This window comes from Vespa crabro, chromosome 2, assembly GCF_910589235.1.
Source record: "Vespa crabro chromosome 2, iyVesCrab1.2, whole genome shotgun sequence".
Classification (NCBI taxonomy): domain Eukaryota; kingdom Metazoa; phylum Arthropoda; class Insecta; order Hymenoptera; family Vespidae; genus Vespa; species Vespa crabro.
The window spans coordinates 21,717,982-21,743,700 of NC_060956.1; the positions used below are offsets into that span (position 1 = coordinate 21,717,982).

Here is a 25,719-nt window from a genome sequence, read left to right on the forward strand (position 1 = left end):
ATTTAGAAAATTATCGGTTAATTATTGCGAGTATAATCAATATGTAGATCAATTCTCTGATTCCAATTTTTAGATATTGTCATATATACGATGAGACATATCACTATTTCCACGATAGGAATATATTTCCATATTCCTATCTGCAGGGCCATTATAGATCAGAATATATTTCCATATATTTTGATCTATAGGCTTGTAGAGAATGATTGAAATGTGACATTTGTACAAATAAATTTCATTGATGATATAATAAATATAAAACTTCTAAATAATAACAGTTTAAATATTGTTCTAGATATGAACACGCAAACGTGCAAATAAAATCCATCAATAATTTTCAGAATGCATGTCGCATCTTCATGCACTCTCACTCTCACTTTCATTCTCTTACTCTCTTTCACTCTCTCACTCTCTCACTCTTTCTCTCTATCTATCTATCTCTATCTCTTCCTCTCTCTCCTTTTATTTTACTCGCTCATTGATGATAATTCTACCCATTGAAAGCATCTCGCAATAATAATGATTCCATAGATGATCTCAAAAGGATGACATCACAGCTTAGAATTTAATTAACACGCCTTCCATCTCTTAATTACGTTTATACGGTCATTTAATTAAAATTACCTAATATTTACATCGATTTGGTCGATATTCATTATTGTAATCTTTTTATCAAACGCAAACATTTCCGAAGTATTATAATGTAAAAATTCGATAGAAATTAATTAAACATATTAGTTAAGCTCTACGTTTAATTGTTGATAAACAATCATTTGAAAGGCAAATATTTTGTTCGAACCAAGTAATAAAACGGTAATAAAAGTAATAAAAAAAAGCTTTTTAATATTAGGAAGAAGATTAAATTTGGAGGAGATAGGTTTTCTCTTATTAAAAAGAAAAAAAAAAAAAAAAAAAAAAAGAAAAAAAAAAAAAAAGTGGAAAAAAAGAACTAGAAAAAAGGATAGGTAAAAAGAACAAGAAATAAAAACAAGAAAAAAGAACAAAAGAAAAGAAAATGGAATAAAAAAAAAGAAATCACGAAGATTCGAAATTTGAGTTAATCAAGGAATTTCTTTCTCTCTCTCTCTCTCTCTCTCTCTCTTCCTCCTTTGAGATCTTCATTGCGGCATACGACGACGTGTTGCTATTATAGTAGAGTGTCTCCTCGAATTACGTTTCCTAGTGATATGCGAAAGACTATACACTCCATCTGAAAGCTTACATGAAACAAAGTCAACATTCGCACGTTCTAAATGCGAAGGGTAGTTTATCCCTTACCGTTCACACTATCTTCTCCCTTATTTTTCATTATTCATTAAGATATCTATTCCTGTATGATATTACGCATAGATGAGAGATAAGAAATTAGGATAGAGTTATCGAGATATAAGAGAGAAAAAAAAAAGTAATGGATTAAATGAAGACGACGAAAATGAATATGAAGGATTTAATTTTTTTTTTTTTTGTTTTTCATAAAAAAATACCGAAAGGAATGTTTTTTGCATTATGAAAATGGATTTTTCATAAAGGTCCATCGTATCTCAAATACACGGATTTTGTATATATCGAAGAAGAAAAAAAAAGAAAAAAGGAAAAAAAAAAAGAAAAAGAAAGAGATATAACGTAAAATAAGAAATATGTATAGCTGACATATGTTAAAATATTGAAGTGTGATGAAAGCGTGGAAGGGAATAGAATCTCTAGTAGCATAAAAGATTCATCTCCTCTTTGAGTACCCATAAGATCATTGAATAATAGTATTCTCGTTTCCTTTTGCCATTACAGTATTTTATCTTGACGCGCAACTTCTAAACTACGACAAATTCTTAGCATACGTGTAGACAACTAAAAGAAATTGAGTGGAAGAGAGAGAGAGAGAGAGAGAGAGAGAGAGAGAGAGAGAAATGAAAAGAAAAAAAAAGAAAAAGAGAAAAAAAAGTTCTTCAAAGTTCTTCAAAGTTCTTCAAAGTTCCGTCAATATTTTGACGGAAACAAATGAATTTTATCGATTGAGATAATGAAGAAGTAAATTTATTTGTTTAAAAAAGAAAAAAAAGGAATATTTTTTTTCATCGTCCGAACACACATACAACACACAGTTGCGTCATATTTATTTATTAATGAAAATGTTGTTAAAGAAAAAAAAAAAAAAGGAAAGTCAATTTAATAACTGTTAAACTAAGATTATTTTAAAATAAAAATAAAAAAATGGTCTACGTTAAAACTCACGACCAAATCGATACAATGTACGCGATCGATATCTACATATTATCCCGTTATTATATCAAAGAATATTTATCAGTTTAAAAAGAGGAAAAAAAGAAAAAATATATATATATATATATATATATATATATATATATATATATATATATATATATATATAAAACGTTTCTCATCCTGTGGATCTTCGCGCAGACTCCTTGCCATTCAAGAGAAGAGAGGAAAATCAGGAAGAGGGAGCGAGATATCCTCGTGAATTTTCAGCAGTATCGTCGCGACTATCCGCAACCAAAGTTCATGATTCAATTGGTGTCTTACATTGATTAGATCTCATTCGATTATAATAATATAACTCGTTACGAGCTAAACAAAACTGTATTAAAGAACTTGAATGAAATTGTGTTTATGAAAGAAAAGAAAACAAAAAAAAAAAAAAAAAAAAAAAAAAAAGAAAGAACCTACGCGTTCTCGTTTTTTACATCGCCTAAAGAACAATCTATTATATAATTCAATTAATCGTATAATCTTTTAATGATTATTTAGAAAGAAAGAAAAAAAAAAGCAAACAAACAAAAACAAAAAGTTCGTGCTATTTCGTCGATGTTTATTTAACTTTGCGATCTTTTTCTTTCCTTTTTTTTCCTTCTTTTTTTTTCTTTTCTTTTCTTTTTTTTTTTGTTTGTTTCTTTCTCTTTTCTTTTGATCTAACATTCTTCAAATACCACAATTAAATCGTGTGTTCTTCATTTTCCAATGGAATAATCTACGTCCCTTGCCTACAATGCATTCAGGTAAGTCATTTACAATTTTATCTATATTTAATTGATATTGATATTAATCGAGCTAATACAGAATGATGATCATCCTTTATTCGATATCGAACGATCAATTAAGCGAAAAAATTTTTCTTCATTAAATCGAAAAAAACAATTCAAGTTTGTTCTATCTTCAATGAAATCAGGGAAAACATTATGCGCGCACACTCCTTTTTTATATTTACTCTTCATTGTCGCCACAATTTCTCTCTCTCTCTCTCTCTCTCTCTCTCTCTCTCTCTCTCTCTCTCTCCTCCTTACATCTCCCTTATAGTACAGAATTTATGTAAATACGGAGATTGCGTCGTTCGTGAAAATTTTCTAAATAGAGGGACGCCCGATAAATATATAAATATGTAAGGAATTTCGTTTTGATGTATATCAAATGAAAATTACACATGAACATTTTCATTCGGCAAAAAGTCTTTAAGTAACAAAACCTTTGGATATTTTATTCATTTTATCATTTATTTTCTTTTCTTTTCTCGTTTCTTTTTATTCACTTTTATTTCTAGACAATTCAAATGTAATATCTTTTCCTTCTTTTTCTTTTTCTTTTTTCTTTTTTCTTTTTTTTATTCTGTCTTCGAAGACGATAGAATTAAATTTACGGATCCAAAGTGTAACGTTTATCATGGAAGATATAATATCAAGCGTATATAATGATGACGATGGATAGTAGTGATACGGTTGTACTGGAGTATGGTCAACGATAAAAAAAATCTCACAAAGAGATGATTAATATGATTACGATAAATGGTTACATAGAAATTTAATTTTCATTGTAAAAGGAATCATTTATTTTCCACGATTTTTGTTCTACCGAATAAAATTATCTCTCAAAGGTTCATCCTCGTTACAAGATTTTTAATAATAAAACATAATCTCGCAAAGATATACGAGATCGGACAAGTTTTTCTTTTTTCTTTTTTTTCTTTCTTTTTTTTTTCTTTTACTTTTTTTTCCTTTTTTTGTACGTATGTTCACGTGTATATAATTCATAAAATGTTCAAATGAATTAACTCTCTCCGCGATTTGAAAATATATAATAACGTAATTTTCTATTTTCTATGGTTTTTCTTTTTTTTTTTTTTTATTTCTTTTTATTTTTTCTTAATTAATATATATATATATATATATATATATATATATATATACATTGTAAGATATTTATAATATTAAAAGCGTAGAAAATAAAAATAATAAAAAATAAAAGAGAGACAGAGACAGAGAGAGAGAGAGAGAGAGAAAGAAAGAGAGAGAGAGAGAGAGAGAGAGAGAGAGAGAGAGAATTAAAGCAAATATAATATCCCATAATATTCCGTAATACGGAAGTAGAGAGCAGAGTGTAAACAGTTCAATAGGATCTATGTGCGATAGCAGATTCTCTTTGTACGAGAACCGTGTCCAATCACTTGTTAGCTTCCATTTAGTCTGCAATTGTTATCACTGCCATCCTACGGACTGTCTGTTAGTAATAGAAAACGTGATCGATACTGAATATATACATTTATATATGTATATATATAAATAGAATATCGAGTTAACAATATGCGTGATGTTAATTTATTCTTTTTATACTACTCTTTTTCCTTTATATGATTTAAACTCCATTTTTTTAACAAATAAAATTCTTTATTTTATATAGAATCTCATTAAAATAAAATTTACATTTCAATTATGCAATTCGGCTCATCGATATTTTATACAAATTATTAAACTCATAAAGTTATTCCTTGTAAAATTGTTAATGTCCGACATTTCAGAATCGTATTATATATTTATAATCCGACGTAGGAAAATAAAAAAAAAAAAGAAAGAAAGAAAAAAAAGAAAGAAAAAAAAAAGAAATAGAAAAGAGAAAAAAAGAAAATAAGTTTCCTATTAAAGCTGCGACGGAACTACGAGATCAAAGAAATCTTGGAATACGGGTACGGTGAGTACGTATAAACGATTCGATTATATTGAATTCGAATCGATCATGTGCTTCGAATTACAACCGATGATATATATATATATGTATATATATATATATATATATATATATATGTAATCCTAAACATTCATTATCACCATTGCGATTAACGTAATTAACAATCATTAGGATAAATAATGACGTTATATTCAATTTAAAAATTCAAATTAAAATTTTTATTTCTAGTTAAAACTACATTACTTTGATTCCATTCATTATTTTCAATTATTCCATGATATTCAGGTTATTAGAGTTTAATACAAAGAGAACATATTAATCATTCTAAATTCATTTTAATCGTAAATTAATTGTAAATTATACGAGGAACGATAAATCTTGCGAAATTCCTTTTTATATATTATCGTATTAGAAGTTTCATTATATGATTATATAAACGTAATTAAATCCCTACGTAAATATTTATTGATTCTTACTATGAAAATTTTTTTTTAATTCTAACATAGGCGATAGTATATATTTTCATTCGTCAATTAACCTTGATATTTATTCATTGGCTATAGATCAATGACATTTTTCATGTATCGCGTTTAATTTAACCTTTGACACGATCAAATACAAATCATTATCAAATCGCTCCATTTACTTTATTAATAAATCGAATTGAACAATTGACACGTATAATCTATCCGCAGATAGATTATTGATGAAGAATGAATTTCAACGATGGAAGTCATTAAAAATTTCTAAAAAGTTACGATAAACATTTCTATTATATATTTATACGCACGCACGTATATACGTATGTATGGACATAATTATTACATCTACTGTACATTTAATCGAACTTTGTTTAATTTTTTTTTATTTTAAGTAACATACATGCGTATGTACATAGAAGATTATTCATAATTTTCTATCTTACAGGGAAACCACGAAGTAAGATATTACATTTCTTGTTTGACCTTTGAATGAAGAATGAACATCTTAAAAAAAAAAAAAAAAAAAAAAAGAAAAAAAAAGAAGAAGAAAAATGAGTAAAGAAAGGAAAAAGAAGAAGAGATAAATGAAAGAAGGGATGAACTGTACTGAGACATGAAAGGATATAAAGAATGATTCTTGAAAATTTTGATCTTCAGACAGAGAAAGAGAGAGAGTGAGAGAGAGAGAGAGAGAGAGAGAGAGAGAGAGAGAGAGAGAGAGAGAGAGAGAGAGATAGTGAGAGATAGTGAGAAATATTCGTAAAGAGATCAGAAGTGATTGAACACAAAAGAAAAATTGATTCTTTTCAATCCGATATCATATATCATAGTATCCGATGTTTCAGCTATCATCAATGAAACCATATATGCATAGATATGTACATATATACGTTCTCGATCCTTTCGTACACAAGCCTTCGTATATTGTACATTGTTAAAATTCGGGACACAACAAGCGTCAGGATGTTCTTTTATCTTTTGAAAGAAAATCGATATTTCGTCTTACGTCAAATTTTTTTCAGACATTAAGTCAGTTTCAAGGAAAGGAAAACGAAGTTAACATCAGCTTTTACGTGCTCGTCAAAATCCAGTTAACTTATTTTCGACTCGAACGACATTCGAGTATATCGTTCCCCCCTCAAGTATATCACTCTCTTATTCTTTCATATTATTTTTTATTTTCGCTCGAGAATAAAAATTCGTTTGGCCATTTAAAAAGTAAACAATGTTCGATATGACGGAACAATTCAATTTTCTTTTCTCTCTTCCTTCTTTCCTTCACCGTCTTCTTCTTCTTTCTTTTTTCTTTTTTTTTTTTTTTTTTTTTTTTTTGAGAGAGACGGGATTAAAATATAATATAAAAAACTATATCGTTTAAGACAAACATTTAAAGTAATTTTTATGACCAACGTTTACTATCGTAGGATACAATACTGACACGAATTCTTTCTTTCTGATTACGTTGCGATAGATATTCGTTTATTCGAAGGACTTTACAAATATTATCTTAGAACCATCAAGACAGAACATTCGTATTTAACAAGCTGAGCTTCTATAAATAGCTTGAAACATTGCTCCGAGTGTACAAACAAAAACAAGTTGATTGGATACGCATAAATCATTATTGGGAATGCTTAAATCATTATCTTTCCTTTAATTTGTTCAACGATTATCGGATTGGCCAAAGAACCGTATTCACTGAAATTTTCATTCTTTTTAACATTATCGATACTCATCGAGTGATATTCGAAAGTTTCATCGATAACTGATAACGAAAATAATTTTATTATATGAAATTAATTATTCCAAAATATTTCATCGAATACTAAACGTCACAATGTTTATCTATAATTATTCGATATCTATTTTTAATCAAAAATAATTCCCGTCATTTAAATTTCATTGTCTATATATTAGTACGATAACGGTGACAAATTGAAATTTGTTGGATGAGATAAATACGAAATGCTAGGACGATAGATGTGTAACGATAAAATCAAAATAAAAAAAGAAACGAGAGAAAGAACGAAAAAGAAAAAGGGAAAAAAGAACATAAAAAAAAGAACAAAACAAAACAAAAATATCTATATAATGTCCACGTATTTATATAAAAATGAATAAGCAACATTATTGAAATACTACAAAGATACTATGAGTAATCTTCATTGTGGTAAAACATTTTTAAAACATGCAGTTATGTACAGATTTAATTAATAACGATCCAAACGTTCATTGAATTTCAACGATCAATGTTTAATTATATATATAATCGGAACATCGGAATAATAACGATATTTTGGTGAACATTGAAGAATCGTCAAAAAGCAACAGAAAATACGACATATATTACACATGAATGCATCCTACCTAAAATTGGACTTTCAAATTTTTCATTATTATTAAAGTACATTCGTTTTTTCTTTTTATTTTTTTCTCTTCTCTTCTCTCTCTCTCTTTCTCTGTCTGTCTTTCTCTCTCTTATTATTTGCATAATTTACGTTTTAATCATGCATTGTTTCTAAATCAAAAGTTATACCATCCATTATTCATGAGAATTTTCATGAATTTCATACGTAAAAAAAAAAAAAAAGAAAATAAAATAAAGAAAGAGAAAAAAGACAAATCTTTTTTTTTTTTTTTCTTCTTTTTTTCTTTCATTACAAATAGCACATAAAATAAGAGTATACCGAAGTACGAAATTACAAATAAGTATCATGTTAAGAAAATGAAACGAAAGGCAATTGCTCCCTTCTCGTTGATTATTTTTGGAAATAAAATTTTTTCCAAGTGAGAATAAAAATTATCGCGATATGAAATGCGTTGAAAAAAAAAAAAAAGAAAAAGAACGGAGAAAAAAAAAACAAGAAAAAAAGAAAAATTTTTCCACCTCGAAATTCACAAACTTAATTATACATTTCACAGATTTGCTATCTCGCGTTAGTATATTATTGCGTTCTATTAAAATTACAAATACGATCGTGTTAAATTGTTCACGACAAATAATATCCAGTTTCATAATTTTTCTTGCACGTTCACGTGTAATACATTTCCCCCATGTATTACGCTTTTTCAACCCAGAAAATAAAAATATGTAAATGGACGTGCTTAGATTTTATTACAACAACTTTTCCAGGATTTCTTTTCCACTCTCTCTCTCTCTCTCTCTCTCTCTCTCTGTCTCTCTCTGTCTCTCTCTCTCTCTCTCTTTTTCCCTTTCCATTTATTTCTTTTCTTTTTTCTTTTTTATTTTATTGTAAGTTTATCATTCTTTACACTATATACATATAAATCGACTTTATACCCCATTAACAAATAATTTAAATTCGATTTACTTCGATTTAATAAAGAAGAACGAGATTCTTCTGATTTTGAATTCGTAGTTAAGCAAGTAAGAATTTTATTCGATTGCTGAATGAACAAAAATGTAGCATGGATTCTTTTAAGAAACAATGCGAAGCATTTGTACCGACTTAATACTTTCCAGGTTTCCCTTTGGAGGATGAATTCTTTTCTCTTTTTTTCTTTTTTCTTTTTTTCTTTTTTCTTTTTTTCTTCTTCTCTCTTGTCCAACGAAATATCTTTTATTCAGTGAAAATACTCAGATGATAGTCCCGTAATTTTTTGACGTATTTTTTAATGAAACTACGTTGAACTTTTTGCATATTCATTTTCTCGATAAACTTTATCCATCTATCCATCCATCCGTATAACAATCGCAACTGTAGTCCATAGTAAACAATTTAATATTGCAAGAGTAAAAGGAAAAACAAAAAAAGAAAAACCAAAAGAAAAAGAGAGAAAAGAAAAAAAAAGAAAAAAAACGAAACGTTTCATAATATGCTAATAATCATACTCTTATTTTTTTTTTTTTTTTTTTTTTTTTATTCAATTTCAAAGTTACACAAATATATTAAAAATATACACTCTCAATACAAATGGAAATAAAAGGAGACCTTAATATTTTTTCGCGCCATAACTCTCTTTCTCTCTCTCTCTCTCTCTCTCCCTCTCTCTCTATCTGTATTGAATCGCAATGCAAAAAAAAAAAAAAAAAAGAGAAAGTAAATAAAAACTATATAAAAAAAAAGAATGGAAAAAAAAGAAAGAGAGAGGGAGAGAAGTACGGGAAAATATAGCCGTTATTTGTCTACGCTTTTTTTTTTATTTTTTTTTATTTCTTTTCTTTTTTTATTTTATTTCTTTTTTATTTATTTATTTTTTTTTTTTTTTTTTTCTTTATATTACTAAACATCGATTTTATATTTCTTTCTTTCTCGCAATGTATTCTATAAAATCGCACATAAAATCATAACACGTTCTATAAAATTGAAATGCATTCTATTCGATGAAGAAATGTATATTAGCTATACGTAATATTTGTCTTTTACGTTGAATCTGCATAAACGTGAATATACGCTAATAGTATAATATCCCGTGCAACGCGCGATGTATTCAATCACAATTCATTTCTATTTAACTTTTTTCATATCGTTGAATTTAACGTTCTTTTTTCTTTTTCTTTTTCTTTTTTTTTTCTCGTTTATTTTATTTTATCACAATATCGTTCATTCATTGTTAAATTTCTAGAGAACAAAAGAAATATTCATTCTCTTTTATACACACTTATTCATTCATACTTAATCTCACATAGATATACGTATAATATACATAGATATACATAGAAATATCGAGGCATTATACGATCACGTTTCATTTCCAATTAATCAACTTTTTTCATATTGTTGTAATCAACTTTTTATTAATGTTACTTTTCGTTTATTTTCCTTTATTATTACATTTTGCATTTGGTATTACGTTTCGCAAAACTAATATTCATTTTCTCTGTACTTTATTCATTTGTACATCATCTCGCACAAGTGATATATTTGTATATGATAAAAAAAAAAAAGAAAAAAAAAAGAGAGAGAAAAAAAAGAAAAAAAAAAAGAAGAAACGAAATAAATAAAAATAGCATCGATACTTCCGATCTAACAAGAGAAAATTCTTTTCCTTTCAGAAATCCAGTATGTGAACAGAACTCATAGAAATATACGATATATTATTGCGAAGAATGTCGAGAGAAACGAAGAATGGAATGAAACATCGAGGAATCATTGAACAGCGATTTTATTGAGAAAGATCGTAAAATCGGACGCTCTCTAAAAATTCAATTTCATACTATCTTATGTGAAAGAAAAAATAAACTTATATTTTAGACGATAAAAATCGATCGTATAATCAAACAAATAAGGCATCCTTTTACAATTGGCTAAACAATTTATCGCTTAATCTTCGATTAAGGTGCTACCTCGTCTATGTCGAAAACTATTCTGAACGCTCGTATATTTGTCTTCAAGTTTACGCGGTTAAAACTTGATTAACTGGGACGAGAAATTCATTTGGAATAAGATGAAGTTAGGATCACGCTAATGAGTATACTGAAATTGACAATCAACGTATAAAACGATTATATCCTATTTGTAACAAAAACAAAATTGATCCTTCTCTTTTATTTGGAATCTGTATTAGAAGTTTATGATATTTGAACTCTCGATTCTCGAGCCATTTTAATTGTTCACTTCGAAATATAAAATATCATCGAGCATGCATACCTTTGAAAATTACATCGAAATCTTTCTTAAATTAAATATTACGTTAGAAGATCTCAAGATCCTAGAAAATTATACTGGACCCTGGTCCGAAATATGGAACACGGATTGTTATTGCAATGGTTCCATAAGAGATTGGGCTTTGACGTATAGAAAATATCATGGTTACGTCGCAATAATGGTCTGCATTTTTGGTACCTTCGCCAATATGCTCAATATCGTCGTATTGACGCATAAAGAAATGATGGTAACGCCGATAAACAAAATTTTAACCGGATTAGCGCTGGCTGATATGTTAGTGATGCTGGAATATATACCGTTTGCCATTTATATTTATTTGATTCTACCAAGACATCGGAATTTCTCTTATGGATGGGCTGTCTTCGTTTTATTTCACATGCACTTCGCTCAGATCTTTCATACCATCAGTATCGCGCTAACCCTTACCTTAGCCGTTTGGAGATACATCGCTTTAAGGTAATTCCATTCTAATACTTTCTTTTTACATAAATATATTAATTGAATATCGAAATAATTGTATTTTTATTTATGTACATATGCAAAAGAAAGCAAAAAAAAAATTATATATATATATATATATATATATATATATATATATATATATAAAATATACGAACGAGATCTGTCGCACAATAAATGTTATTCGATACAACAACATTAAAAATACAACTTTGTAACGGATAAGACAGGTCAAAGTGAGTAAGAGGGTGGTTATAAAAGGTAAGATGGGAACTTCAAAAGCACGTTCGGCTATCAAGAAATAAAATTATGTTTTCTTAGGACGGCGCAAAGTAATACCTAATAACGTGCCTTTGTATTCCGCATAAATCTGCATAAGCTTCTATTTGATAGCTTTTGCTATCAAGTAGATGATTTTCTTTCACGATTGACTTGACGGCTTATAAATAGCGTAATAACTAATCCCTCTTTATTTCTCTCTCTTTCTCTCTCTCTTCTTTCTTTCTTTTATTATATTTTTTTTTTGCTTTTGTTCTTTTTTTTCTTCTTCTTTTTTCTTTCTCTTTCGCTTCCCTTATCATCTTATATTGTTGTCAATCTTGTCATATAAATTTTCTCATCCCTCGGGGCTCTTCATTAAGTCGACAACTTATTTAGATGTGTCTCAAAAGATCAGCTGAAATTTTCTGAAACATTTTTAAATTTAAACTATCGAACATTGTCGATAATTAATAATTAAATATGAACTCGCAAAAATGAGATATTTATTACTAATAAATTTTTCTTTTTCTTTCCCTTTTTTTTTATTTATTTATTTATTTTTTTTTTTTTATTTTTTTTTTTTTTTTGTGAAAATATTCATTATAAACATTGGTTTAGTAAATTGCTCTCAAATATTTTCTAAGATAATGAAGAAACAACTGCGTCCTATCTATCGAGTATATGTACTTCTCATTCGATTTTTATTCTTTATATTAAAATATTCTTTATATTCTTCACATTAAAATTTCTTATGGACTCCCCCGTCCTCCTGCCTTATTCATAATGCGTCTTGTGGACCATATAAAAGATTTATTCCTTGGAACGAGAACTTCTTGTATTTCACGATCGAATATAATTGAACGTAGTTATTTAAAATGCAAATTTTGGTTAATAATATTGCGAAAATATACTTCATGCAATAGCCATTACTATTCTTCATATATTTTAGAAATGTAATAATATTTATGAATTATTATTTTTTATTTTGAATTTTCCTTCGTAAAACATCGAATATTTGTACCAAACAAGATATCAAAGTTATATATGTGTTAAATATTTTATTCAGGAGAAAAAGAAAGCATTAGAAAATCTAACAGGTATAAATAATATATCCTTCTATAGGAAGCGTATGTAATTCCACGGTTCTACGGATAAAATGCAAATGCGTACGTATGAGAATAGTTAAAAAAATAACTAGTGCATAAAAATTTGTCAAACAATCTTTCGTCACATTGAATAATTACAAAAGATACTTAATTGTTACGTGAATTTGGATATAAATATCTATATCTTAAACGTTAAAATAAATATGTCAATAGAAAAGAATATTAGAAAAATTAATTAATAATCTCTTTATTATACGTTTATAAATTTACAAATTTCATTGCTTTAAATATAATTTCTAATTATTTCTATTAAATATAAAAATATTTAATGGCAATAATATAACTTTGATTACAATGAAATTAATGATTTTAATGAAGTATAAAAATTTCCAAATGAACGTTGCAAGGAAAGTTCGAAATTGTAAAGTACATAGTACGAATAATAAAGTATAACGAAGATAATATATTATTTATCATTTCTTTCGATCTTTCTACGATCTCATGTTTTGTTTATTTTAATTAATAGAATTTCGATAATAACGGGATCTGATGAAATTTCATGAAGAAAAATATATTAAATGTTAAATTAAAATAAATTTATTTATTTATCGATATATCTTTTTGCTTTGTTTTATTATATTCGCTTGAATAAAGAATTTTTATTTCAATTTCTTTCCTATTCCCACCTACTACCACCTACTCCTCCACCCTCTTCACCCCGCCCCGATATGATAAGAGAATTTGTGTATTGTTCGGAATTCATTGTTACAAAGCATATGTTGGTACGTGTTTCAGGTTTCTGCAATACAACCATGCATGGTGCACACCTACCCGTTGCAAAATAGCTCTATGGTGTTGCGTTTTGGCGCCATTGATCGCCTGTGCGCCAAGCTATTTCGTCTTTGGCGTGAGTAGACTTCGTTCTCCTCGTAATCGATACTGTTATATAGAGTTTCTCGAAATCGAAGGGAAGAATATCTGATAAATAATCTTACAATGTAATGCTTAGATAAAGGATAAACATTTCATGGAGAATGGAACTTTAGAGATTTGGTATTATGTCGATACCGATTATTCAACAGACAAAGGATTTATTTATCAACTTAACTTTTGGATACTCGGAGTTGTCGTCAAACTTATGCCCTGCGTTATATTAACCATAATTAGTTGTTGGTTAATAAAAACACTATGCAGGTACATATAATAATAATAATAATAATAATAATAATAATAATAATAATCAATGAAATATATATATATATATTATAATAATATTGATAATGGTTTTATTCTACTTAACTGGTACTTAAAAAGAAAAAATTAAAAAAAAGTATTTAAAAATATTTAAAATTTTTAATTAAACAAATTTATTTAATTTTAAATTCACGCAGAACGAAAGATCGGAAACAAGCTTTAAAGAATTACAATCAGCCTTTAGTGAAGAATCTACCAATAAATAATAGCCCTATTATACCACGAAGGCCAAGCAAGAATGAAAAACATGCCGATAGGACAACAAGAATGCTCGTTGCTGTTCTACTTCTTTTTTTAATTACAGAAATACCACAGGGCATTTTAGGCCTTCTTTCTGGTATCCTTGGCGATTGCTTCTTTCATAGTTGTTATCATACTTTTGGCGAGGTAATGGACATTTTAGCTTTATTAAATGGTGCTATTAATTTTATCCTTTATTGTTTGATGTCACGACAATTCCGTATATCTTTCGAACGACTTTTTAAACCCAAAATCATGAAGAAATGCCAACCGACCACTCAACAAACCGACGTACAAACTACTTACGTATGATATATACCATCTACTTTGAAAGATACTTATTTTTAAAATTATTTTAAGCCAATTTGAAATCTATGATGATTCAATAAATTCATCTCGATTATCTAATAGATATATTTGAAAACAAAAAAAAAAAAAAAGGAAAAAGAAGAAAAAGAAGATACTTTATATTATTCAATTAATGCCAAGTAAAATAATTGAACAAATAAATGTGACAATTGCTTTTTCGAAGTAATTATTTTTTTGATAACAAATATATAACCATGTGTATATCTACTTATATATATAAAGTTATATTATAAAGCTATAAGTATCATCCTTCTAATGACGAATTTTATCAAATGTTAACGTTAGAATTTTCTTCTTTTTTTATTTTTTTATTTATTTATTTTTTATCTCGTTTTTTTCTTTTTTCTTTTTTTTTTACATATACACGCTCACTTAATTCCTATATCTTTATTGGACTTCGGCTCTGATCTAAGAAAATTCCGCGAAATTTAATAAAATAGTTTGAATGTTTTATTAAAAGGACGAAGAAAACAAAAAAAAAAGAAAAAAAAAAGAAAAAAACGTGGAAAACTAGTATACCAATGCAAATTTGTAAAGTGAGATGTAAAGTCAATTTAACATCTATTAAGCTTTCCTGGATCGTCAGTTTACAATGTAATTAGATAAGTAAAGAGAAAAAAATATTTCTTTGCTAATGATATCATATTATCGCTTGTTAATAGTAATCACTGTTAATAGAAATTTATTTTATCAAAAAAACGTGAATCGCGCTATTCGCGATATACTTTACAAGCAATAATCATCAATTTTCTCTTCTTTGACTTCGATTTAAAAAAAAAAAAAAAAAAAGAAAAAAAGAAAAAAGCAAAAAAAGAAACTAGAAAAAAAAAGAAAGAAAAAAAGGAAAAGAACGCATAGATTAAAATCTAATAAATTTATTTGTTAACTTACGACGAGCATAAATCTTATGTGATATAATAAAATGTTGTTAGTGAGTTTCGTTTATTATGAAAAAGTAGACAATACCATTTGTTCTCTAATATTTAAGATTTCTAAATAAATACAAATATTTCAATGGTATATATACTTATAAATAAATCTAAAACAAATAATTGTACGAACACGCTATGTAAATTTAAATACCCTCTCCGTTGTATTGTAAACATTTAAGAGAAAAAACAACAACAAAAAGCAAGTAATTGTAAAAAATTTTAGCATCTTATAATATACATATATATATATATATATACTTCAAAATCTGTGTGATACAATATGTAATCGAAAAGTCGTTCGATAATATTCTAAATGTTATGTATATATATATATATATATTCATTTACTTTACTTTATAAAATAAAAAATAAATAAAAGTAAAAATAAAAAAAATACTTCGATCATCAGAATCGAATCGAAAGGAATTCCCATGAAATATAGATACATTTTCATTTACAATATTTGCCGTACTATTCCCATGAGGATTATTTCCATAGGGACAGATCAGTTTCAAAGATTATGATGATTCTTCGTTATTTTATCGATGTCATCATTTAATATGAAATAGCATATGAGGAAACTTTTGAAAAGAAATATTAGAAAAAAAAAAAAAAATTATAATTAAAAAAAGAATTTTTCGTAATGGATATAATGATTTATTTTTATTATAAATTTATTATTATATTATTTATATTATAAATAAATATATATATATATTTGTTTTTATAAATTATAGGATTATATATATATATATACCTATAGGAATCTATATATAACATATATGTATAGTATTTTATGATTTTTGCAATGTCTAATCTTTCTGCTATATGAATGTGATTAATATTGCATAAATGATGAATTATAGATATTATTATTATAAAATATATCATTTGATAAAATATATATTTCGTATATACGTGAATATATATGTATAACAAATTTTTGTATATTATCTCTCTTTTTACTAAATCTATACACAAAATTATATACTAATTTTATGTAATATTATGTAAAGGACAACGAATCAAGTAATATTTAAATATTTTATGATATAATATTGTTAATTCATGTAAATGTAAAATTAATATTAAGCATAATAATCGTTACTTAATGTGTTATTGTAAAATAAATCTCTGTAAAAGAAAAAAAGAAAAAGAAAGAAAGAATGATAATGACATATTGAAAATTAAATAAAATTTAAATGAAAAGAGTGTCAAAAAAAATATGACTTTTCTATATTGTAAACTTACTAACGATGGTTTCGTTCATATATATAAAAAAAAAAAAAAAATAACGATGTAATTAATTTTCAGTGTACGCATATGAATATTTAATAATTTAATAATTTTTAATAATATTTTTCTCGTTAATTATTAGATAACTTATGTTGTTGTAATTTCATCGACAATCTCTTCGCCATTTGTGCTATCTGTTAGAGACAGAAGAAGATGCGTTTAAAGAAAATATCAAATATGAAATTGTAAAAAATATATTTAAAAAAAAAAAAAAAAAAGAATTATAATTACCTGTGGATCAACGTCAATAATAGCCATAATGTCGTTCAGGGACGATAATATTTCCGAAGCTTCTGTAACTTTTCCAATGGCATCGAGAATCACGGCATAATTAATTAATATTAATGGATCTTGGGGTGACAATGAGTGAGCCTTGTCCAAGGCTTTTACCGAACTTTCCAGATCATCGAGTCGCTTAAGAGCCACTATTAAGAATAAACGATTGAATTTATCAATAATATTTAATATTTATTTATATATGTTTTATATATATATATATATATAAAAATCCTAATTTTTTTTTCCTAACATCCATTTTAATATGAATAAAAGTCAAAAAAAAAAAATAAATAAAATAAAATAAAAATAAAAACATAAAGCTTATAGCATCGTCAATTTTATGATATTAATTTCAAATCTTCAAATACCAATCGCAATGCACTCACATCCAAGTAAAAGATAGGCCATTGGATTTTTTTTTGATTCGGCATTAACAGCAGCACATAAATAAATAGCAGCTGATGCTGGTTGTCCAGTTGTAAGAAAGGCTATACCCAAATTGTAAACTGGTAAGAATGCCAATGGATTGAGATAATGAGCCCTTTTTAAGCAACTTATTGCCTGAAATTAAATCAAAATTCGATAATTTATTATTTATATTTTTACTTATTACTTTTAATTTTTTTCTTTCTCTTTCTCTCTCTCTCTCTCTCTCTCTCTTTCTCCCCATCTATGATTTTCGTTTTACAATAATTTTCTATAAATAAATATTTAATTGTATTACTTACGGCAACAAACTTTTGTTTCCCATAAAAGCACATGCCAACATTATTCCAAAGAGCTGATGATTCGGGTATTAATTGGGCCGCTATTTTATATTTAGATAATGCCACGTCGTATTCGTTATGTTTCTGAAATAAGAAAGGTATATATATATATATATATATATATATATATATATATATATATATATATATATATATATAAAAGAAAAAAGAAAAAAGAAAAAAGAGAAAGAAAAAAATTGAATGCACAATTATCGAACGAGACTCAATACCGTCCATCAAATTTCTATCATGGAATTGTTCTCCATCAATTTTATTCAATCTAATGGAATATGGTTTTTGGTATTTTAATTGGTATGTATCTATATATATCTATGCATTTTGGCGTTAGATTTCTCTACCTATTAAATTACCATTATATCATTATAATGATCTTACGTAGAATATAATTTCATATAATAATGTTCCTTACTGACATATATATATAAGCCGATTATTATAAGAAATAATATTAGAAAAGTTGTCTAATTATAAGTTATATAATATATCGTTTCGAGATATTTTAAAATTTCAATTTGAATTATTATTTAAATGTTATTATACTATAATGACAAACTGGAAAGATAAATATATAATTAAAAATAATTCTTTTAGGTAAATTAACAAAAAAAAAATTTTTAACATTAGCGTTGTTGCGATATCTCAAATAACTTAGACCACTTTCATATAATATTCTTTGATAAATCGATAAGTATCTAGTATTTAACTGACCTAACATCGAGATATAGTTATCTGTTAATCCATTTTAACTTGACTCACTTGCATTATATAAGCAATTGGTAAAAGAGCTTTAGAACAATTTGACGCATAAGCTAAAGTAGTCCCGAATTGTTGAAATGCTCTTTGTATATCCCCGATTCTTAGGTATAACAAACCTAATTCTGTGGAAACAGTTACGCTTTCTGGATTTCCACTAAATTCAATGAATAATTTAATGTTAGATAATGCTAGATTTAAATTGAATTAATTGAATTAATGAAAATATTTTCATTGTTGAAAAATGTTTTCATTCTTGATTGAAACATACGTTAATGCAGCGATATAAATATTTTTAGCTTCTATTATTTGATCTTCCATCATGTGTACTCTTGCAAGAGCGAGATACGGTAATTCATTTTTCGTTAACTCGATCGATCTTTTAAATTGCTTTTTCGCTTCTTGTAATTGGTTTAATTTGGTGTAACACTCTCCTAAAAAGAAAAAAAAAGAAATTCGATTAATTAACGTTCCTTTCATTCACGTGATAGAAACAATAAGAACAATAGGAAACAATTGTATCAAACGTATTGTATCGAAGTGTATTGTATCGAAGTGTATTGTATCAAAAAAAAAAAAAAAATAATAATAATAATAATAATAACAATAATAATAAACGATAAAAAAAATTAAGAAATTATTCAATTATTAATTACCAAGACTATAATGTATATCCCAGTCAGGTAGAACTGTTATCTTTTCTGCTTCTAAATATGCTTCGATCGAACGTTTATGACTACCCATTATCAATCTGAAAGAAATACTGAAGATAATAAAATTTATGAATCACATAATTAGATAACAATAAGAAACAAAAATATATGAGAAAGATGTAAACGTGATGGTATAAGAGAAAAAAAAAAGAAAAAAATAAAAAAGAAAAAAAAAGCAATACTTCTTGAAATACGATAGATGATAAAAAATAAATATAAAAAAAAAAAGAAGTATAAAAATAAATTACTCACAAAGATTTAGCTATTTGTTTAACATTATTAACGTTGGATGAATTCACCTTGTAAGCTGCTTGAAAACTATCTAAGGAATCTTGAACTTTACCTTCCTTTCTCAGGATAAGACCCTACGAAATTAAAAATCCATATAATACCAAAATAATGTAATAAGCGTAATAACGAAGTGTTATAATATTAATTAAAAAAAAAAAGGAAAAAAAAAAAAGAAAAAAATAAAAAAATCAAACAAATAAAATCATTGGAAAATATTAGGAAAAAATTCTATATACCGTAGAAGCTTACCTTTAAATAATTTGCATATTCATTATGACCATTTGATTTAGCTAATTCTTCCTCAATAAGAATTTTACATATCCTATATTCACGCCTCGTATAATAACGATGTAATAACCAATTACGAATTTCAATTGATGGGATGTCGACGACTAAATGTGATTAAAAATAACAATTAATTCCTCATATTAACGTACATATCATTAACATCTTCCATCAATATATAATAATTTAATTATTTTGTATAATTGAGCCGGTAATTATGAAAGTATTTTTTAAAAATTAAAAAAAAAAAGAAAAAGAAAAATAAAAAGAGGAAAAAGGAATTCGTTTATCGCTTAATTGATATGGCAATTATCTAAGTTATAATAATAAATAATTGATAAATTAATTTTTCATTTCTTTTTTATCTTTTACTTGCAATTAAGCGAAGATCACTCTTATAATCATCGATTCAATTGACCCAATTACATTTATATATTGCTAATTAATTATTATACGATGACAATAGAGAAAATGTAATAACGCAGGAAGATTCGAAAAATTATTTTTTCTGTTATTTGAATGTTTGAATTTTTATAGAGTTATCTCCTTAGTAACAAAGATATAGTACCTTTCTTAGTTCTATCATCTCTTAATCGTTGTGAAACTGTTGGTTGTTGAATGCGACCGTTGCTCAGTGCATTGTTTGCCATTATCACTATACTACTACGTTTATTTAAAGCTCCTTTGCCGATGACGTATATAACTAGTAGATAATTAACATTCACAATGTTCGTATACCATTCTCATAATCGAAGTATTTGTTGTGGTGGCCGTCACTCCGGTAACCAGAACTTCAAAGTATCTATACAAGAATTATGGATCGAGAAGATACGTTTGTTAGATACAGAAAAAATCGGGTAATATATCTAATACAGTTTTATTAAAAAATTGGAACTTTTCTATTTTTTTTCCTTTTTTTTTTTTTTTTTAAGAAATTAATACAACTGTTATTATACTCCACTTTTTTCGTGATTATTTATGTCGTGCGTTCCATAAACAATTGCATATATCGTAATGTAAACAAATTATTAATATTTTTGTATTCTATATATTTTATTCCATACATTTTTATTTTTCTATGATATAGTGTGTGTATGTAAATATATATATATATATATATATGTATATATATGTATATATATGTAATATTTTATTTTTGTATTTTAACTTATATTCCGCAAACAGCGCCAACGAGGCGATAAATGAAACTACGGAACGTCATCTGAAAATTAATATGGCCACAAACGGTTGTCATTACGTGATAACGAGATATAAATGTTGAAATAACAGTGAAAGTACGAAGAAATCGCGAAAGATATTGTGAATATAAGATTGTTATTGTAATAGGAGAGAAAAAAAAAATTTGTTAATTAGTATACTACAAAATATGCATTCCAACTTATTATTTCAAAATGTAGAAATAGAATTTATTCTAATACGATAGAGATTAATTCGTAAAGTCTTTCAAAAAATAAATGTTATCAGCTTATGGTAAGTTCTTTATTAATTAGTCATTTATTTGATTATCATATAGAGAGTAATATTATATATAACAGGTTTTTATTTTTATAGGTTATTCTGAAACGGTATACCTTCGCGATGTATATATACACAGTTATTCCACCTGTTACCTACATACACAATACTATTTAACGTTATGTCAGTTTCATTCTTATTATATAGCAAACATTCAAATAAGATAATAGACGTTAAACGTATGCCGCGTTTTTTTTATATTACATAAATGCACAATTGAATACATTAAACCTTGAAATACTTCCTTGTTTACTTTCATACATGCATTCTTCCATTTGTTTTATTGGACTTTATTATACTCTGCATATGTCACATTTGTATTGCTTGACTAATAACATTGTGTTATTAAATTAGATAGATATGCTTCTTACGCAAATAGAAGATATATAAATGACATATATACTTCTTTTATAATTTTTTATTTGATATTTGATGGTAATATATATCATATCTTATAATTTCTTTTTTAATATATTAATTATCAAATTCTAGCGGCTGAAACAAACATGACCCCCTAAATGTAAAATAGTATAAACTATTTTCAAGATGAGTTGTTCTGTGGAATTAAGACAACGCAGACAACAGGGGATGACGGAGGATCCTCATAGACTTGCAGCAATGATGAATAAATCTCAAAGACTTGTTTTAGGACTTTTGGTTTTATTATTGGTTGATATCATTTGGGTTTCAAGCTCTGAATTGACGAAAGTAAGATTTTTATTTAATAACTGTAATATAACTTATTTATAGTTTCAAATATTTTATACAGATTTATTTGACTTTTTTTTTTTCAATAATTGTATTTTATACGTTCAAATTTATATTTCAGTATATTTATAGAGAAGCAGCTTTTGAAAAACCATTTTTTAGTACATATATAAAAACATCCATGTTTACTCTTTATTTACTTGGTTTATGCTTTTGGCCCCCATGGCGGGATCAATGTAATAGGCCAGCGACTTATATGGTATGCGTATAAATATAAAATATTTTTTTTTGTAGGAACTATTATTGATTGGAGTGTTTACTTAAACATTAATTTTTCTTTTTCTACATTCAGTTCATAGACCCGAATGTCGAAGATGATAATTTCTACACAGAAGCTAATACAAGTTTGGTAAGAATAATTTGATATCTTGATAAATTTAATATTACTTTCAATGTATAACGTTAATTAAATTAAAATTAATAATATTTTAGAGTGATCCAACATTTGTGCCGATAAAGACACCAGATCATTGTGAACGTTCTTCTGGTACAGAAAGCGACGATTCTTCCATTCGATCTGTAAGATTTAGCAAATTAGCAGAAGTCAGACACATGTCAGAAAGCGATGCTACAGAAGCTTTACTAGCTAGACTAAGTTATCAAGCAAGCATCAGAGCTGGGGAGCATGCTCGACGTCAAGCTAATAAATTTTCTGTTCAGAAAGTAGCTAAAATTGCACTTATGTTTTGTTTATTTGTAAGTAATCTTATAATAATATTACAAATAATATGAATTATAATTAATTATTCATTATATGAATTTACGTTTTAGTGGTTCTTAGCAAATTACACTTATCAAATAGCATTATCTGAAACAGAAGCTAGTGTTGTCACGATACTATCTTCTACGTCGAGTTTATTCACTCTATTCCTTGCTGCCTTTTTTCCAAGTAATGGAGGAGATAAGTTTACATTATCAAAACTAGTTGCTGTATCTGTTAGCATATTTGGATTAGTGAGTTTTTTCAAATTTTTTCTAAATAGAAAGTATATTCATGATTTAAAAAAAAATTCCTTTAAAATGATAATAATATAATATGAAAAAAATGTTTCTCTTCGTTACATTATTTTCTTTTCTTCTTTTTTTTTTTTTTTTATTTTTTTTTTATTTTAGGTATTAGTCGGTCTTTCAGATTTAACGATAGAAAGTAGTAGAATACCAACAGGTATAATATTGGCTCTAGTCAGCGCATTTTTTTATGCAGCATATATTGTATTTTTGAAAAGAAAAGTCGATCACGAAGATAAAATGAATATACCAATGTTTTTTGGATTTGTGGGACTTTTCAATTTAACACTTTTGTGGCCACTATTTTTTATTCTTCATTATGGCCATTGGGAGGAATTTGAATGGCCTGATACTCATCAGTGGACATTTTTGATCATCAATGGATTAATTGGCACTGTATTAAGTGAAGTTCTTTGGCTATGGTAAAATTAAAAATATATACCAATATATTTTTTTATTTTCTAACTATATTCATTGGTTTTTATATTACCAGGGGTTGTTTTTTGACATCATCATTAATAGCAACATTGGCTATTAGTTTAACAATGCCAATGTCAATGATAGCTGATGTTCTATTAAAAAAGGTCGAGTATCCTTGCATTTTTTACTTAGGAACCATTCCAATGCTGTTAGCATTTTTGACTGTATCTATACTATCCCATTATGATAACTGGGATCCTGTTATGGATTTAATAAAGAGACTGTATCTCTGGATTTGTCGAAAGAACAGATCTACAAGGTACCCATAGCTATATAATTTCTATAAATAAAATAACAAATATAATAATTACATATTCTTATAAGAAAAATATTATATAAATTAATAAATTATACTGGTATTTTACAGGATACCAGATCTTGAAGCAGAACAGACAGAATCACTCATAGGAATAAATAATGGTGAGCACGAAGCTTGATTCGACAATAAAAGCAGTCGCATAATGCAAATGTTTTCTGTAAATCTCTACAAAGGTAATCTATATTTTGTTTATGTCTAAAGCCATTTTATAAACGATATATGCTAAGTTCAAACATTCTTTATATATGTATAAACATACATGATATACTGATATATACATATATATCTATGTATGTATATATCAGTATTCTAAGAAGCAATTGTTAATCATAAAATATCTTGACAAATTTATGTTTATCGTGAAAAAATGATAATAGAAGAAAAAAAAACGGCTTTAACACCAATGATAGAATGAAGATATTATATAACTGGTCAAAGTAATTATAACATAAGCATTTTATCTCTTTAGTTCGCAAAAAAATATTACAATACTGCCAGACAATAATAATAATTTATTTGAAATGAAGCTTATATGTTCTTTTTTTTTAAATATTGTATATCTGTGAACTACCTCTGTGTAAGAAAGTATTGGCATTAATCAACAATTTCATATAGTATATATATATACACATATATATATATATATATATATATATATATATTATATATATGAATTATGTTCCATCTTATCTATAATTTGATTTAGAAACAGCTTTGTATTAAGAGAATCAATAAGAGAGTATATGTTATCTAATATTTCAACTGTTTCATAATGATTCAAAAATTCTATTTGGAGAAATACATTTTCTCTAAGGATTTGTTATATTTCATAAAGAGATAAAAGATTTTACAATATTGTTTGATTAAATAATATTTGATTTCATTCAGAAGATTATAATGATATATAATATGTAACATAAGAACAACATAATTCAAATTATGTAAATATACTCAAAATATCATTTGATGTGCAATACTTCAATTTGTTAAACTTTATAGATGTTACAAGATACATGACTAAGTATTTTATAACGTGTTCTATTGTTGTCGTAATTTATCTTCTTTTGCTATAATCTTATTTAATATTTTAAAAATCAAACAAATTTTTGTTACAATTCTAAAAAAGAAAAAAAAAAGAGAAGAAAAATAATCTATGCATTATGTACTTATATTAATTTCATATTGATTGTGAGAGTTAAATATTTCTTTGACAATTTATGATTATTATCTATATGAAAATAAACAATAAAAATAATTTTCTGGACCAATTAAAAATTACAATAACAAATTTAACACAGAGAGTGGAAAACGTAATCAGTATATTACAATACATTAATTTTTTTTATATTTAATAAAAGTATTAATTAGCTTTGTATCATATTTGTTATATCTAGTCAAAATGTTTCTATTGTCACACATTCCTTTATCAGAAAGTAACTTTAATACAATTGAAATGTTATTTAAAACAATTTATATATAGAGACTTATTTTGTTATATG

The 25,719-nt window shown here is 26.3% G+C and overlaps 3 protein-coding genes across 9 annotated transcripts; 2 read left to right on the top strand and 1 right to left on the bottom strand.

Annotated features, from left to right (window-relative positions):
* The first annotated feature begins 2,581 nt into the window (after positions 1-2,581).
* LOC124422060 (G-protein coupled receptor dmsr-1-like) lies at positions 2,582-15,980 on the top strand. Of its 2 annotated transcripts, none has more exons than XM_046957976.1 (5): positions 2,582-3,014; positions 10,471-11,539; positions 13,705-13,816; positions 13,919-14,103; positions 14,301-15,980. In XM_046957976.1, exons 2-5 carry the CDS (start codon positions 11,058-11,060, stop codon positions 14,713-14,715), a joined length of 1,194 nt encoding a protein of 397 aa, XP_046813932.1. In that variant the 5' UTR covers positions 2,582-3,014; positions 10,471-11,057; the 3' UTR covers positions 14,716-15,980. The 2 variants fall into 2 exon arrangements, with proteins under 2 accessions (XP_046813932.1, XP_046813933.1); XM_046957977.1 differs by lacking the exon at positions 2,582-3,014 and adding an exon at positions 4,821-4,974.
* Positions 15,981-16,741: 761 nt separating this feature from the next.
* On the bottom strand, positions 16,742-20,792 carry LOC124422058 (Bardet-Biedl syndrome 4 protein homolog). Of its 2 annotated transcripts, none has more exons than XM_046957973.1 (10): positions 20,678-20,792; positions 20,074-20,216; positions 19,786-19,898; positions 19,477-19,583; positions 19,092-19,254; positions 18,824-18,977; positions 18,008-18,130; positions 17,666-17,840; positions 17,232-17,425; positions 16,742-17,134 (listed from the first exon to the last, which is right to left on the bottom strand). In XM_046957973.1, exons 1-10 carry the CDS (start codon positions 20,757-20,759, stop codon positions 17,072-17,074), a joined length of 1,317 nt encoding a protein of 438 aa, XP_046813929.1. In that variant the 5' UTR covers positions 20,760-20,792; the 3' UTR covers positions 16,742-17,071. The 2 variants fall into 2 exon arrangements, with proteins under 2 accessions (XP_046813929.1, XP_046813930.1); XM_046957974.1 differs by having other exon boundaries at positions 16,744-17,134; positions 19,477-19,571.
* Positions 20,793-20,830: 38 nt separating this feature from the next.
* LOC124422057 (solute carrier family 35 member F5) lies at positions 20,831-24,746 on the top strand. Of its 5 annotated transcripts, none has more exons than XM_046957968.1 (10): positions 21,305-21,600; positions 21,682-21,768; positions 22,138-22,353; positions 22,475-22,612; positions 22,706-22,762; positions 22,846-23,109; positions 23,185-23,367; positions 23,527-23,843; positions 23,915-24,160; positions 24,269-24,746. In XM_046957968.1, the coding sequence occupies exons 3-10, from the start codon at positions 22,192-22,194 to the stop codon at positions 24,336-24,338; spliced, it is 1,437 nt and encodes a 478-aa protein (XP_046813924.1). In that variant the 5' UTR covers positions 21,305-21,600; positions 21,682-21,768; positions 22,138-22,191; the 3' UTR covers positions 24,339-24,746. The 5 variants fall into 5 exon arrangements, with proteins under 5 accessions (XP_046813928.1, XP_046813924.1, XP_046813926.1 ...); XM_046957970.1 differs by having other exon boundaries at positions 21,682-21,695; XM_046957972.1 differs by lacking the exons at positions 21,305-21,600; positions 21,682-21,768 and adding an exon at positions 20,831-20,966.
* The last annotated feature ends 973 nt before the right edge of the window (positions 24,747-25,719 follow it).